Raw genomic sequence first — 14,548 nt, 5'->3', positions numbered from 1 at the left:
GGGAGCCTTGCGGTAGTCCTGCGTGCTGGATGCTGTAGACTGCTGATTCGCTTCCGTTGACAATGATCGACGCCTTCCGGTCGACACAGAATTGAAGGATCCAGTTGCAGGCGGCCTCCGGGCAGGTCATTATATTGCGTTTATATACAATAGCAGGTATCATCTGTCTGCTTATCCAGACACCTGCCACGGTTGTCTAAGCCTCTGCTTATCCAGTCGCCCCCCGCCCAAAAGGGTTCCTGCCTGTGTAACGCCTGTTTGCTCCTTAAGCATATATCACCAGCGTTCTATCCTAGCGACTAGTCCTGTTTCTCTGTGTCCAGACATGCGCATGCGTTCTCTCGAGCTACGTGGTAGTCTCTCCAGCCAGGGATTGATCCCGCCGGCTCTCAGGTTCACGGAGGGTCAGAGCCCATTAAAAGGGTGAGGTCCTCGGAGCCAGCAGTGGCTACCACGCACTACGCCCCGCAGCTATAAATATAGCCGTTTCGCGTTGCCCATAGAGGTCTCCCTCTGATGGGCCGACCGTGTCTTGCAGGATAAGGTAGCCGGAAATATCGTATGGCTGCTGCTGTGCTGTGGCCGCGTAGATGTCCCACGCCGGGCGACATCCACCACCTTATCCTACTAACCAGACTCGCGTCCTCCATCTCTTAAGCTGGCCCGTGATTCTCCCATTGTATCGATCTAGGCGACTGGTCTGTGTCTCCCTCGAGCCTCCACCAGGAGCTTACCCTGTGATTCCTCTCCACCGAATTGGCCTGTAACTCCATTTCTGTAAGCTATCATGTTCGCTAAATCGCTCACCCGGTAAGATCGTGTCGTTGTGGCATTAACAAGTTTCGATAGGGAGGCCTTAACAAGTGCTCCCGTTGCGAGGAGGCCCTCCGGCCTTAACAAAGTTCGCCCAGATCTATAGAAGTTAGCCTTAACGAGTTCTTTAGATCAGGATTGTCCCAAACCCTCGCTACGCGTATGCATAGTCCCAGAGTAGGTGCGAGCCCAAGTGTGTCCTGTTGGAGACCTAGGACGCGTCCTCATCCACCTGATGATAAGTCAAGCTTCAGGATCTAGCTACGAGCTAGATAGGTCACCATCGGGTGGTTTTCGTATCCCAGTTTCCCTTGATGAGCCTCCCTTCATGAAAGGACACCGCGTCTAGACGGAGGCAGTAGACACGGTCGCGTTGGCGGTGGTACTGTAGGGACACTACGGTCATCGCCAGCGACCTGCGCGCGGCGCACGCGTCTCTTTCATCGCCACTGTACTTGGCCATCATCAGAGAACTCTTCTCTAACGACGTTTCCACCCGTAGCGACGTGGACGCGTACAGTTGGGCTTTGCGGGCCCGCCCTTACCATGGAAGCTGTTACAAAATGGCTCTGGTGGGCGTGGTCACGTGACCACCAGTATAGATAGTTTTACCTGCATCGTAAGATGCACCGTTTCTTCCCTTCTTCCATAGCTTCGATATCACGAATGAACCCGTTCTTCAGATTACCTGTCTGTGAGGGTTTCGTATCATTACAGAAGTCACCTGAGCGATGGTTCTTTATGACACCGTACGTGATGAAATACTATAGACTTGATAAGGATCCAGAGGAACAATGATACATCAGTGCCGTTTCCCTCCCTCTCCTTGAGATCAAAGGAAGCTACCGATTCAAGAGAAAACTGGTTCCCGGAATATCGCCCAGAAGCTCGTCGCCATTGTCCCAGATAAATTTGATAGTAGAGCCTCGGGGCCATTTGCAAGCTACATGTCCGTTATTGTGTTTGTTATCATCGTCATCTGAGCCATCCTCAATCTCCTCATCACTCTCTTGACTCAAAGCAAGATGCCGCGCTTTTGCTCTCTTTGGAGGCCCAAAGACAGGTGTTTTTATGATAGGGTTGGCAAGTGAAAGCTTGAAATTGTATTCCAGTTTGACAATTGAGTAGGACATTGCAAAGATCTCTTCTGCAGGCACACTCATATCTTGCCCATGCTGGGTGGTGCTCTCATGCGCGGATCCCACTCTTAAGTCGGAAATTACTGGGAGAGGCAATCCTGTCAATTGCGAAACAGGGAGAGAAGTTGAGAAGCCTCCTTTCTTCGACCGGTTAGTCTCTCTATTCCAGGTGGTTTCCGTAGTGGTGAGAAACCCGGTGACAAAGTATCCTCGCTTCGTACTACTAGCTTCGAGAATAGTGCGCATGTCCCGACTGTACAGTTCGTTTTGTAAAAGAGCACGGAAGTATTGCTCTGGATTGTCAAGCGTATATCGCTTTACTTGTTGGCTGTCTAACGTTGCCGAGCCCTCTCGCGTGCTCTTAATATCCGCGGCAAGAATAGCACTTAGTGCCACGTGAAGTTCGTGTCCTCGAACGGCAGAAAAGAATTCTTTTCTGTTTAAGGATAGCGAAGGACTCGGAAGAATTGAAGGTATGATATCGTTGGTGTTGTGGGAAGGTTCATTGGGAGACATGGCAGGGAATGGCGCAAACTTGTTGAGTGGCAGCGTCTTCGAGATAACAACACGACCCATCATACTCTCGATCTCTGTTGCGGCGATTGTTTCTTCCAGAATAAAGTATCGTTTCCCTGCCATCTTGATTTCTTCCCTTTCTGGGAGGACCATGCGGCTGAAACTGATATCGCAGGAGACCTGAGCCTTGTTTGGAACCGAGTGGGGCCCGAAGTAAGAAGGAAATGCTGCAGGTCTCTAAAGTGTTGAGACCTTGTTAGTCCCAAGGGGTGATTGCGTTATTTATATTGCCCTCTGTTGTCGCTGTGTTAGGGCAATAGACCTGACATATCGGCCAGGAAGACTGCCATGGGCCTGTTTCATCTGGCATGGGCCTGTTTCATCTGGCATGGGCCTGTTTCATCAGGCACTGAGATTCCATATCTATCATCCTCGTCCGTATCTGGTGAGAACGGACAACTTCTGTTACCTCAACCTACTCTTTCTATTGAAGAGACTTACACGACAATAAATCCCACCTTCACATGGAGAAACATGGCTTCCACTTCGCCTCCTATAAAATTGAGGATTGTGGCACGAACAGCTGGTAGTCTCGGAGAAGCGACCTCTAGCTGGACTATTGACGTGTTCTTGGACGAGAAAAGAGTGGTGCAAAACGCGTTACTTGAGGATCCTCTCAAGCAAGAACAGAAGACCTTTTGCCGTTGGTACCTCGAGGAATTCACTAGCCGATCGCCCTTTTCAGTCGACCTCGCGAAGGATGCTGAATATCTCCTTGGCAGCTACGCTGCATATCTCTCCAAGCAGCTACATCTTCAAACAATCGTCGCTCAATTTCCTCAAGGAAGTACCCACCGCACCGTGTTGATCGAGATCCTCGACGAGGCGTGTATCTTCGACAAACATGAAAGTACGATACACCAGTTGCACTGGGAATTACTAGAGGTCCCAGCGACGTGGAATGATCAACTGGATGTTGTCGTCACTCGTTCTTTTCCCGAGTCTTCTACCGTACAACTATCGCCTATTCAACCACCTTCCTGCGAACCAGGTGTTGTCAAATGCATGTCGATCAACATACTCCTAGTGGTAGCAAGGCACACTTCGAAAAATGCGAACTTCTACAACGATGTAAATCCGTCCCTCGCGTCTGGTGTTCTAATCAGAGTTCAGCAAATATTGAAGAGCATGTCGAAGAGCAAGGCAAACAATCTGCGTTTGAATGTAGAAGTCGTGCGACCCGGAACTTTTACATCTTTCAAGCAGCATTTGCAACGGTCTCAAGATATCCATGGTGCGAATTACTATCACATCGTTCATTTCGACCTCCATGGCAGAGTTGGCACGCGGATTGGCAAAGCGTCGAAATTTGGAATCCTTTACTTCAGTCACCCCGAGTTAGAATGTACCACGCCCATAGCAGCTCATATGGTGGCGAGAACACTGAGTCAATACAAGATCCCCTATGTCGTTCTCAATGCCTGCGAATCTGCCAGAGCTAATTGCGGAGACGATGGGAATATTGCCAAGGTTTTTTACACGCATGGCGTTCGGAATGTACTTGCCATGTCGTTCAAGGTTTCAAGCGGAGCAGCAGAGATATTCTTGGGCTCTTTCTACCATGAACTTTTCATAGGTGGAATGTCTTTTACTCGCGCCGCTGCTATTTCACGACGTATGCTTCGCATACATTCCAGCCGCCCTGCAAGATTTGGGCTTACGAGAACCCATATGGACTGGTTCGTGCCTGTGGTATATTCCGCTAGTTGCGATTTCATCCTCTCGACGCCCAATTTGGTCACTACTGAAACACTCCTTGAGACCCCCCAGACCTTTATGGACATTGATGAAAGTCTCAAGAATTTGGATAAACCAACAATAACAGGAAGAGAGTTTGACCTTCTCCGATTAGAAACGAAACTATTGGAGAAAGGCCGGATATACCTCGAAGGGCCAGTTGGCGTTGGAAAGACTGCATTTCTACAATACGCATGCGACATATGGAAATCAACTGCTTTCATTGACGTCAGCATCATAATTGACTTCAAAACAATGCAGTACGGGTCTCGAGAAGAACTCAGCGTCTCGGTTCTTCGACAACTATTCAATGCCGATGCCAAAATCTACGAACCACGGCTTTGGACTATCACCTCCCTGTCAGTGAATTCATATGACGAGAGCACTGTGCAACAAATTATTATGAATATCCTCCCCTCTTTCAATACACTCATCATCCTGGATGGGTCAGCTACAGCACTCAGAATTGGCCATCCATCAAGCGTGTCAGATCATCAAGTCAAGACACAACGTTTCGAACATCATTCGTTTCTCAACTCGTTGCTTTCATATTTCATGGCTCCTAGCGAGAACAAAAGAAATTATGTTATTTGTTCCGCTAGGTGTTCTGAGACCAACTGGCTCGAAATGTACATCGGCCAAAAGCAAGATACACCGTGCTACGAACTTCAAGGTCTTGAAATGGTCGACGCCATTGAACTTGCGGAACGGATTCTTCGCGAAGCGGGTGAGGATATTGACTGTTGGACACATGAAGATTTCAACAGCTTGGAACAAGTGGTCGATTTATTCAAAGGAATTCCAGCTTCAATCAAAGAAATACTTCGAGGACAATCGATTTTAAGGGTGCCGTGGGGACAACTTTACGAGCGCCTCCACGCCGGTCTCGTTACCTCGCGTTGTGAATATGAATCAGCATTCTTCAAATCTTCAGTTATGGCTCAAGAGCTCCGTCATCTTTCCTTACAGTTGCCGAGGCGGGAATTTACTTTCCTGCTCCTTCTTGGCCAATATTGGCACGAAGCTCCATCGCCAAAGGCTCTCGTTCACTTGTCTATTTTGTTTGCTGGCAAAGACATCAAGCCTGCGAAACAGATTGAAAATTACATTGAGTACAAATCACAAGCCAAACGTATCATACGCCTTGCATCCGATCAAGGATATTTGCGCATGGATGATGACGAATGGATCTCAATGATACATCCGAGTTTCACAGTACAGGCCCGAGCGTGGGTATTACTAGGACTCGGTCAGACTGGTACGAACGGATTATTCAAGGACATTGGCGACCGGGAACGAAACCACTGGGTCCGCAGCACCATTGAGGACTTGTATGTTTCTCGATTTGACATGGACCTCTATCACACGGTTACCGCACCTCTATATCAACAGCTCGAACGCGGCAAAGCGAACCTCCTCACTTGTATAAACTCTTGTGTTTCCGAAAGACCACGTATTACAGTGGACCAGTGGCCTCAGCGACTGTTTTCCGTCTATATCTGGCATTTCAGCTTGAGCGGAACCATCGCAGATAGGTCCTTCTTTATGCTCAAGTTCGTTGAATTGCTTAACACCATCCAACTCAACCAACTTCCAAAATGGGGGACGCGACATGGCTGGTTCTTCAGCGTTCTATTATTCTTCTGTTGCTCCTCTAACTTAGGTCGTGATCAATCCTTGAAAAGCAAGATACTAGAGATAACAAGCTTAAGTTGTGAATTAGCTTTAAGATTGGCAACTTGCCAGAGAAGGCAAATACACTGTCTGGCTGAACTACAGCTGGTACTTTTCCTGTCCTCATACCTCCTTGTTCTTTCCGATCTTGATCATAAGGAAGAGGCTGAGAAGATTCGGCATGCAGTCGTTAGATACAACGAGCAGCTACGCCACCAACTCAGCCGGGACGAGACCTGCGTGCATGATAAGCCGTCTTCCTTGACTTCAAGTGGATCAGATGGATGGCTTTTTACAACTTTGACAAAGGCTCCACAGGCCGAGTATCAGGATTCTGATCGCTCATCGTCCGACAAGATTCACTCTGCTATTGGAAAACTCCAGTGCATATTGACCGAAATGAGCAATTGCATTCAGAATCATGTACGGACTCACTCACCTTGTGCGAACAATGAGACGCTGAAGATCATGCAAGATCGCAGTATCAAAGTCGCACAATGGTTTTCAATAGCAGAGGAATTCTTTCCAGACTCTGGTGAACTTGAAAGAGCAAGTCAATACTCCTTGCTAAACCTGGACCTCGAAACACTTAGTGGATACCGCCAGCGCATTCAAATGCAAGGCACATTGGAAGATGCAATTGATACTGGAAACTGGTACGAAGCCGTTGTGTCCCACGGAAATCTGATTACAACCGCAGCTCACATGTTCTTGTTCAGCGAGGCACTTGAACATGTTGCAGCTGTTGAAAAAATTATTCAGAAATCCTCATTCATTTCCGATGCACCACCACTCGTTGCCGACTTGAAAAAGAAAATACAAAAGCAGAAATCGGCATTTCAAATAGCGTCAACACTTTTTCCGTCTGACACCGGTGGCATTCAGAGCGCTCTTGATCTAGCTACAAGCCTAGCTGAATCAATGACTGATCTCTTTCCGGAGCAGACTCACTTGGCGCTGATACACTACAAAACGCTGAGAGAGAATGATGGCGACACTGCTTACCCAACTCCAATCAGCAGAGACCGGTTCATATACATCATGAGAAAGTATGGTGGAAAAGCGCAAGATCCCAAGTGGTTTTGGTGTTTGTGCAACTGTTCCGAGGCCTTTGCTTCGCTTCTCCTTGAGATCAAAGCTGCATTCGAGGTTAAAGACTTTGATCTTTGTTTTAAAAAGCTGGATAGTTTGGAAGGCCTCGTGGAAAAGGAAGAATATCTGCAAGATCTCCTAAACGATTCTAATTTTCTTCCCAAATTCCGAGAAGCTCTACTCCAACAGCGTGTGCTCCACAAGCTTACAGTTGATTGGTACTTGGCACTGTCAAACGCAGACTTCGATGTAGCGAGGGCCATTGTTGATTCTATTTCAAAAATCTCAAAGGTCGATGTCGGCGATTTTATCACCTACACAGAGAGAAAACACTGGGAGCATGCCTACTCTGCCTTACAAAACGCAACTGCCAATGGCAATATTACGCAGAGCTCCAAGCTTTATGCGGACATGGAGAAACGTTGGAGAGGATGCACGTTTCCAAGCGTATCGAGACAGGCCTTCTATGAAGTCAAGTCCACTTATCTGCAAGCCGTTGCTCGGCAAGCGCTAAAGGAAAATGACGCCAAAGAAGCCATGAGCCTTTGCGAAGAGTGCTTGAGGTGTACTGCGGAAGAACAAAAAGAAGATCCAAGAGCACAGGATTTTTACATAAATATAAAAGAGCAATGCGAAGCCAAACAAATTCGTCGGCTCTTTGACGATGCTGAAGCAAAATTGGCCTTTGAGGAATGTCTCCGACTCACAGACAGGTGGTGGGAATTGTACGAACACCAGAGGCGAACACCAGAAATCCGCCGACATGCCTTCTTGCGCATTGGGTATAAACTGATACAATTTCTGCGATCCTGCTATGAAGATCGATGCGTGGGATGCGCTCGTTGGGCTCGTCTCAGAGAAGATAGAGCATGTTCCGTTAGAGCTTGTTCTGAGGGAGCAGAGCAAGCGAGGGGCAAAAGACAGTGTGTTCGCCATGATAGGGAATCAATGAGAGCGCCTTTCGGCTGTGCGCATCATTGCAAAGGAGGTTTGTTTTTTTGATTGATTCTATCGTATAGCTATGCTCGATAACAGACCTACCGATTCTAATGCTTTACAAAGTCCCGAGTTAAGAGAGTGTAGACGATTGTCGTTACACAGTACTATGTAGAATGTTTTTCTAGGATTCGAAAGACATCGTTTGAAGAGTCTCTGACGTTGATTGGGCCTCTGAAACGGGATGCCTCCTTTGGTAGTCTTCCTTCAGACCCCTTACTACCTCTATGCGATCTTGATCTCTCGAACCTGTGCAAACAGTTGGTTTAGAACTCCCCGTACCTTCTTCTTGCGTTTCCATTTTGAGATCTGATGCGGCCTGACGCGTCTGTAGCACTCCGATCGCCTTGCCTGCCTTCTTAATATACGCCCTCGTCGTCTCTGTGACGCGTATATTCCTGCTAAGGACACGTAATGCAGTCTGAACCTGTTTTGGCTTGTACGGCGTGGTCTGGAGAACTGGATGGACTGATCTTGGGGTCTGTGGAGGCGTTCTTGATGGTTCGTTTGAGGGTGGATTTTCAGCAGGCGCAGGCGGAGCAACGAAGCGGTTATTTAGGCCCTTTGACGGTCCCACGTCATTAGACCTGCAGCCTTCCACCCTGACCTGATTGTCCGGACGGTCAGGCGTTTCCGGCGCGCCTCTGCGTATAGGACAATGAATCTTGTGCGTTCTAGCGGATAAGGCTCTTGTAGAAGCGTTTCAGAGGCGAAAAACAGGCGAGATCGAGGGGCTGTAGGATATGCGAGGTATGCGCAGGTAGGAAGACCGCAATAACATCGTTGATCCTGCATTCGTAAAGAGAATCGACCGTTGCGTGGCTTCCGTGTCCATCGAGTAGGAGAATCCGGTATCGCCCTTGAACGGCGGTTTCAGGTAGGAATACTGTACGAAGCAAGATTAATGCGAGTTGATTTGAGGTCCAGCCGTTCTCGGAGACTGTATAATGGAAGTCTGGAGGGGCATCCGGGAACCAGGAGGCCTGGATTGACATGCCTTTCTGGATAATGGTAGGTCGGAGAGACTGCCCGGTCTTAGAGACGGTTTCGATGATACTAATCCATTCGCCGTCTACAGGACTAGTGATATAGGCTGTTGACTTCTGCGAGTCTGTGATAACTGTAGAATTAGCGCATATACCGAGTCCTACACCGACCTCATCTATATTCCAGGTATCAGAGAGGTGGATATCGTACTTTTGTTGGACTTGCTGGAAATACGCATAGAATCCGTCAACTGCACCTTGCGTTGTAGCCTGACGTCTAGTAACATCAAGACTACGTCCTACACATGTTGCAACGCGTGGATTGCGGTGTAGAAAGCGCGGCACCCAGTTCTTCCCAAGGGTGGAGAGTCGCCTTGGAGACGGAAGACTCGAGAGGCCATTTCACGTACCCGTGCGTGGGAAGGAGGAAGTCCCTGGGCGTTATTCTCGAGTATCCAATCGACTAGAAAGGTCTCTTACTCCGGTGTAAGGCGTTGGCATAGTTTTTGAGCTGTAGCCAACTTTTGCAGAGGGAATCAGTTGGTCGAGGGTCAAATCCCAGTCAGATCCCGGTCGTTTGTGCACTGCGACGGCCAAGGGGATATGGTTTACAATGGTGATCTATTCCCTGAAGAGGGAAAGAATAGGGATAGAATCGAATATGGAATGAAGCCGTGCGGAAACGCCAAGAAACACAGATATTCTGTGACATATGGATAACGGGCGTATGAATCTCTCTCTCTCTAATTCCTTAAGGATCAATCTCGTCATAACCGCAGTGCGCAACAATACAGAATCTGATATTCCCTTACGAATCGCAAGAGGCACACCATTTGTATTACGCTAGCTCACCACATGCGTGCTTAAGCAGCGAACCTGCTCTCTTAACTAATAATCACCCACGCGTAATGCGACAAGCCACAACAGGGGCCAAGGTAGCAGAGAACCGAATTGTATGCCTTACGGTAGGTATTCTAGCTTGATGTTTTCTCAGCTCCTGTCTGCTGCGAATGAGGTCTCCTTATCTTTGCTCGCTCAATTTCCACATACTTGGGCCCAGAAGGATTCAAGGTAGATTATGCATTAGTGTTTATGTCATGTCCTGTCTTGTCAACATTCTGCTCGGTGGTGTTTTGAGTCACGCGGTTGGAATACTTGATTTAGCTAGCCATATCAGCTCCATGCTCGCATCAGGTATTTATATCTTACAGAGATGCTCTTCAGGACCATCACATGCGAATATAATGTTTGTCCGCGAGATACTACCACAGAACAAATCGTTTCTTTCAAGAGTCCTACTATTCTATCCCCGAATGCGTTCTCCTTTACACAATCAGGCCACCTTCTTCACAAATAACAGTACGCCGGAAGATCCTCCTTTGATAAACTCTTTGCCCTTCTCAATGCCGCCTTCATGCAACAACCGCTCAACCTCCCTCCTCATCTTCCTCACGACATCCCTCTCTGTGTCGACCTTGTCTTTATTCGCCTCCCTCCACCTCGCAACTGGACTCGCAGTTCCTAGCACCGCCTCCAGTGTATGCATATCCACCTCAGGCGCGCCAATTGCAAAAAACTCATCCCTGGGTAATGCACCCTCCGCACCGGTTCCCCACTCCTGGCGAAGAAACGACTCCTCATGAAACCCCGCAACAGCCGGCTCCACTCCCCACGGCAGCGGAAGATCTGCATATAGGTCCTGGACAAGCCAGTTCCCCCGTAGCATGTACGGCTCCAGATGTTCCACCCGAAGCGCATCCAGGGCCGCCTGCATCGCCGCCGCGTTGGGTACGGAATCATCGATTGCCGTGTCCCCGCTCGTCCACAGCGCCACGCTACCCCCCGGCTTGAGGACCTGTGCCGCGCGCGCCCAGAATGCAGGCATGTCGAACCAATGCGCTGCTGTCGCTGCCGTAAGCAGGTCGACACTGGCATCCCGCACTTCGGGCAACTCCTCAGCGCTGCCCACTACGAACGTGATGTCCGCGCCAGATCCCGTCGTCCCCCCGATCTTGGTTGCGCCCGCGATCATACCCTCAGATGGGTCCAGCCCCGTGGCTTGCTGGAAGCGGGTAGCCAGCATACGTACGGCAGTGCCGGGCCCGCAGCCGACATCTAGAATCGTCCTGAGCTGCCCACCGGTGGAGGTGTGACGCGCGAGGATGGTGTTGTATAAGGTTGGGTGATAGTCCATCCGGTACTGGGCGTAGGCGGAGGCTTCCGCAGGTGTGAAGGAGCGGAACGTTTTTTCCGCGGGGGCGACAGCGGCCATCGTCGTCGGGTGCGGACGGGCGGCGTCACGTGAGAATTAGATGTGGTTAGAATGGGATAAAAGGTGTAGTTGAGAAAAGGGAGAGAGAAGGATAGGAAGTAGTTTACCATAGAATTAGATCTTTTAACTACAGAAATGATGGACTACGAAGGTATTTAACCTTCCGGCAGAGGAGTCATGCCAGATGACGCTAGTCCCAAAACAGGCCACGAGCGCGAACGTTGACGGCGTTGCTCTGCTAAAGTATCCCCTTCGCTACGGTACTTCCTTTGGCTTGACACCGCTATTTTCTGGTCTCGCTGCTCTCGATCGCTGAATCCTTGATCTAAGCAGGTATCATCGAGGAGAGTGTCTAAGGAACCGCTAGTGGAAGGGTGTATAAACTACTTGCTAGCTACTCCATCGGCATGGTCTATTATGGCGCCCTGAGCAAAGGTTGCCAGCGCTGTCGCCAGCGCAAGATCAAGGCATGTGTTTTTCGGCCCAAGCAATCTATGGGGCTTGTCTAATCTGTGCTCGCAGTGTGACCAACGCAGGCCCGGATGCTTGAAATGCGAGAAAGCAAAGACGCCGTGTCCAGGGTTCCGGAACCTAAACGATGTCATGTTCAGGGACGAATCTTTAAGGATCATCAAGAGAGTTCGCAAGACTTATGATGATAATGCCCCATTAGAACAGCGAGCACCACTTATAGTGCACAATGCCGTCCCAACTGTCCAATTACAGTCCAATGGCTCGGATGGCGCAACAACTGCCGACTCTCCTAGAGTACCCCGAGTTCTTCCCCTGCCCATTATTGAAATGGCCGCAAACTTCTTCTTTGCCAAATACACCTGTGATGAGCCTCCTTTATCTTCGGACTTTTTCAGCTGGCTTGCCAAGATGTACAACCAAAATCAGCCAAATTATGCGTTCCGGGCAGTCATCGAGGCCACTGGCATGGCAGGAATATCCAACGTAAATTATGCCCCGGAGATTGCTTCCAAAGCTAAAGAAAGATACGTTGAGGCTTTAGCTGCTACAAAGCAAGCCTTGAACAATCCACACGAATCTGTCTCGGATGCGACATTAGTCACGGTGATCAATTTGGGAATTTTCGAGGTAACGCTTAGCTTCTAGATCTAGCAAGCCATTGCTCACACGTTACAAGTTCATTACCTTTGAGGATTGGGATCTCTATCACTCCTGGTCTGCTCACCTCGATGGTGCAACGGCACTGCTTCAACTCCGCGGCCAAGAACAATTCAACCATGAGCGTGGGGAGCAACTGTTTGCGCAATTTCGGTCCCAACTTGTAAGACCATTTTCAAGTCTCCGATATATGCAGGCTAACATAATCACAGCTATATGCCTGTTTGCAGCAAGACCTCGCCCCTCCGCAAGCTTTACGCGAGCTACACCAAGATTTTCGAGGCAGCATCAGGGGCAAACCCCGCATGACGGTTAAGCCGGGCCAAATGATAGATATATCGTACCGACTGCTCGATCTCCGGGCAGCGATCAAGAATGGTGATATGACAGACCACGACGCCATACTCGATGTAGCAATACAAATGGACAACGACCTTAAAAGCTGGAGGGCAAGCCTTCCTCCCGTTTGGGCGTATGCTACTGTGGATGCTCATGATATTCCTGCCGGGTCATATTTTGGAGGCAAACAACACGTCTACAGCAGTCCTTATATTGCCCAGGTCTGGAATAACTGGCGAACCCAGCGGATACTTGTCAATAGAATCATCTTTGACCATCAGCCTCCTTACGATACGGCTAGTCGTTCCCAGGAATACTTTTTACTATCACTTATCCAAGAATTGTCTGTCGAGATTTGCATTTCTGCTCCTAACTTCCTGGGAAAACCTCGTAAGCTCTCTTGGTCGTTCCGTTTTATTCTTCACTATTCATTAATATATTCATATAGGTTCCACCACCCTCATATGGCCACTGCTCGTGGTCGCCCAAGAACCTCTAAACCTTTATAACGAGAGATCCTGGGCAACGGAAGTCCTCCGTCACATTGGCTCCGTCATGGGCGTGCGGAGAGCTAGTTTGCTTGCCGATGACATCTCGCGAACCATTATTAGGCCAAAATATCATACAGTTCACAATTTTAGGAACTTATAGGGCCTGGATTTCGCTCAGTAATCTTGTTCTCCTATATCCTCATAATTTCTGTTGTAGTTGAATTATATAGAGCTCTCTTTTCTTAGTCTCTTTTTATATCGCCCAATGCAGCCTTGCTCACTTCTTCCTAGTAGCTAATCTGGAATTTCTTTCCACATTATGCCGGTCTCCACAAGTTTTAGGTTTTGCGTCTTCAGTGGGAGTAAATGCATTGCAACATTTGTTAACTTATAGGGTTTTGAGACACCTAATAAATGAGACCCTGCCAAAATGGGCCCTCCCAAAAGGACTCTGCCAAGCACAGCAGGAGACACTGGGAGCCCCTGTCACAGGATGGGCCGGATGGTAATAGGACTCTATGTTATGGTCCTAGGCCTGTGGCCTGGGCCCTTGAGTATGGCTGACGCCACAGGGATGTGGCTAGTGGATGGCATCAAGGAGATAGTCATGTAGGAGCTGTGTGTTAGGACGGAGCTGTGTTAAGGAGCTGTGTTAGGATAGCAGAGAGAAGAGTCGATATCTCGCGCGCAGAGGCGCTAGGAGATTTCTTCCTTCTCTCTCTTCAGTTTAGATTAATGGAACTTGGTAATCGCAGACCTTGCGCATCCAGACTGTGTCACTCTAAGACGGTTGCACACATTATAATCGCCCCCACATGGGCCTCAACTAATTAGAGGCCTAACAAGGACAGGAATCTCTCTCTCCAAGTGCTCCCAGGAGGAGGACCTCATGTATTTAAGTAAGCAAGGACCTCACTCTTTTGGCCTTGCATTCAACTCAGAAAAGTTACTTTCGACCAGCTTTAGTTGTGATTTGATATCTATTAGGGGTGGACTCGAACATTCGTAGTTGAATACGAATAGTTAAATTTAGAATTTCCGCTTATTAATATTCGTACGAATAAATATTTTCATTATTCGTATATCTCTGAAGTCATTTCCCTATATCTCGTAGGGAGCATTTTGCCCGCAGCGGACCGACCAGAGGATCGCGCTCCTCCAACGAGCTGGAACAACGGACTTTAAGAGGATATTGCATGACAGGGACAAGGTGCGTCACGCAGCAAGGTGGCTGATCGATGCGGGAGGCCTAGAGCAATACCGGGTGGCCAAGGAAGTTGAGGAGGAGGTAATAGAGGACTG

General features: G+C 48.8%; 4 protein-coding genes across 4 annotated transcripts; 2 read left to right on the top strand and 2 right to left on the bottom strand.

The window, feature by feature from the left end:
* Positions 1-1,655: 1,655 nt before the first annotated feature.
* On the bottom strand, positions 1,656-2,591 carry P152DRAFT_475771 (uncharacterized protein; the record flags this gene model as incomplete). The annotated part of the gene is made up of 1 exon (XM_033681439.1): positions 1,656-2,591. One exon carries the CDS (start codon positions 2,589-2,591, stop codon positions 1,656-1,658), a length of 936 nt encoding a protein of 311 aa, XP_033531831.1.
* Positions 2,592-2,994: 403 nt separating this feature from the next.
* P152DRAFT_516082 (uncharacterized protein) lies at positions 2,995-7,986 on the top strand. Its single transcript, XM_033682927.1, has 3 exons — positions 2,995-5,596; positions 5,777-7,756; positions 7,852-7,986. The coding sequence occupies exons 1-3, from the start codon at positions 3,003-3,005 to the stop codon at positions 7,895-7,897; spliced, it is 4,620 nt and encodes a 1,539-aa protein (XP_033531830.1). The 5' UTR covers positions 2,995-3,002; the 3' UTR covers positions 7,898-7,986.
* A 2,172-nt stretch (positions 7,987-10,158) lies between these two features.
* On the bottom strand, positions 10,159-11,349 carry P152DRAFT_460700 (S-adenosyl-L-methionine-dependent methyltransferase). The gene has a single exon (XM_033679976.1). The coding sequence runs from the start codon at positions 11,283-11,285 to the stop codon at positions 10,347-10,349; it is 939 nt and encodes a 312-aa protein (XP_033531829.1). The 5' UTR covers positions 11,286-11,349; the 3' UTR covers positions 10,159-10,346.
* A 191-nt stretch (positions 11,350-11,540) lies between these two features.
* On the top strand, positions 11,541-13,541 carry P152DRAFT_102382 (uncharacterized protein). Its single transcript, XM_033673564.1, has 5 exons — positions 11,541-11,752; positions 11,808-12,386; positions 12,436-12,579; positions 12,629-13,145; positions 13,204-13,541. Exons 1-5 carry the CDS (start codon positions 11,693-11,695, stop codon positions 13,404-13,406), a joined length of 1,503 nt encoding a protein of 500 aa, XP_033531828.1. The 5' UTR covers positions 11,541-11,692; the 3' UTR covers positions 13,407-13,541.
* Positions 13,542-14,548: the final 1,007 nt, after the last annotated feature.

The sequence above is a fragment of the Eremomyces bilateralis genome, assembly GCF_010015585.1.
Source record: "Eremomyces bilateralis CBS 781.70 unplaced genomic scaffold P152scaffold_19, whole genome shotgun sequence".
NCBI classification, from domain to species: Eukaryota; Fungi; Ascomycota; class Dothideomycetes; order Eremomycetales; family Eremomycetaceae; genus Eremomyces; species Eremomyces bilateralis.
This window is presented reverse-complemented; position numbering and strand designations above follow the sequence as displayed.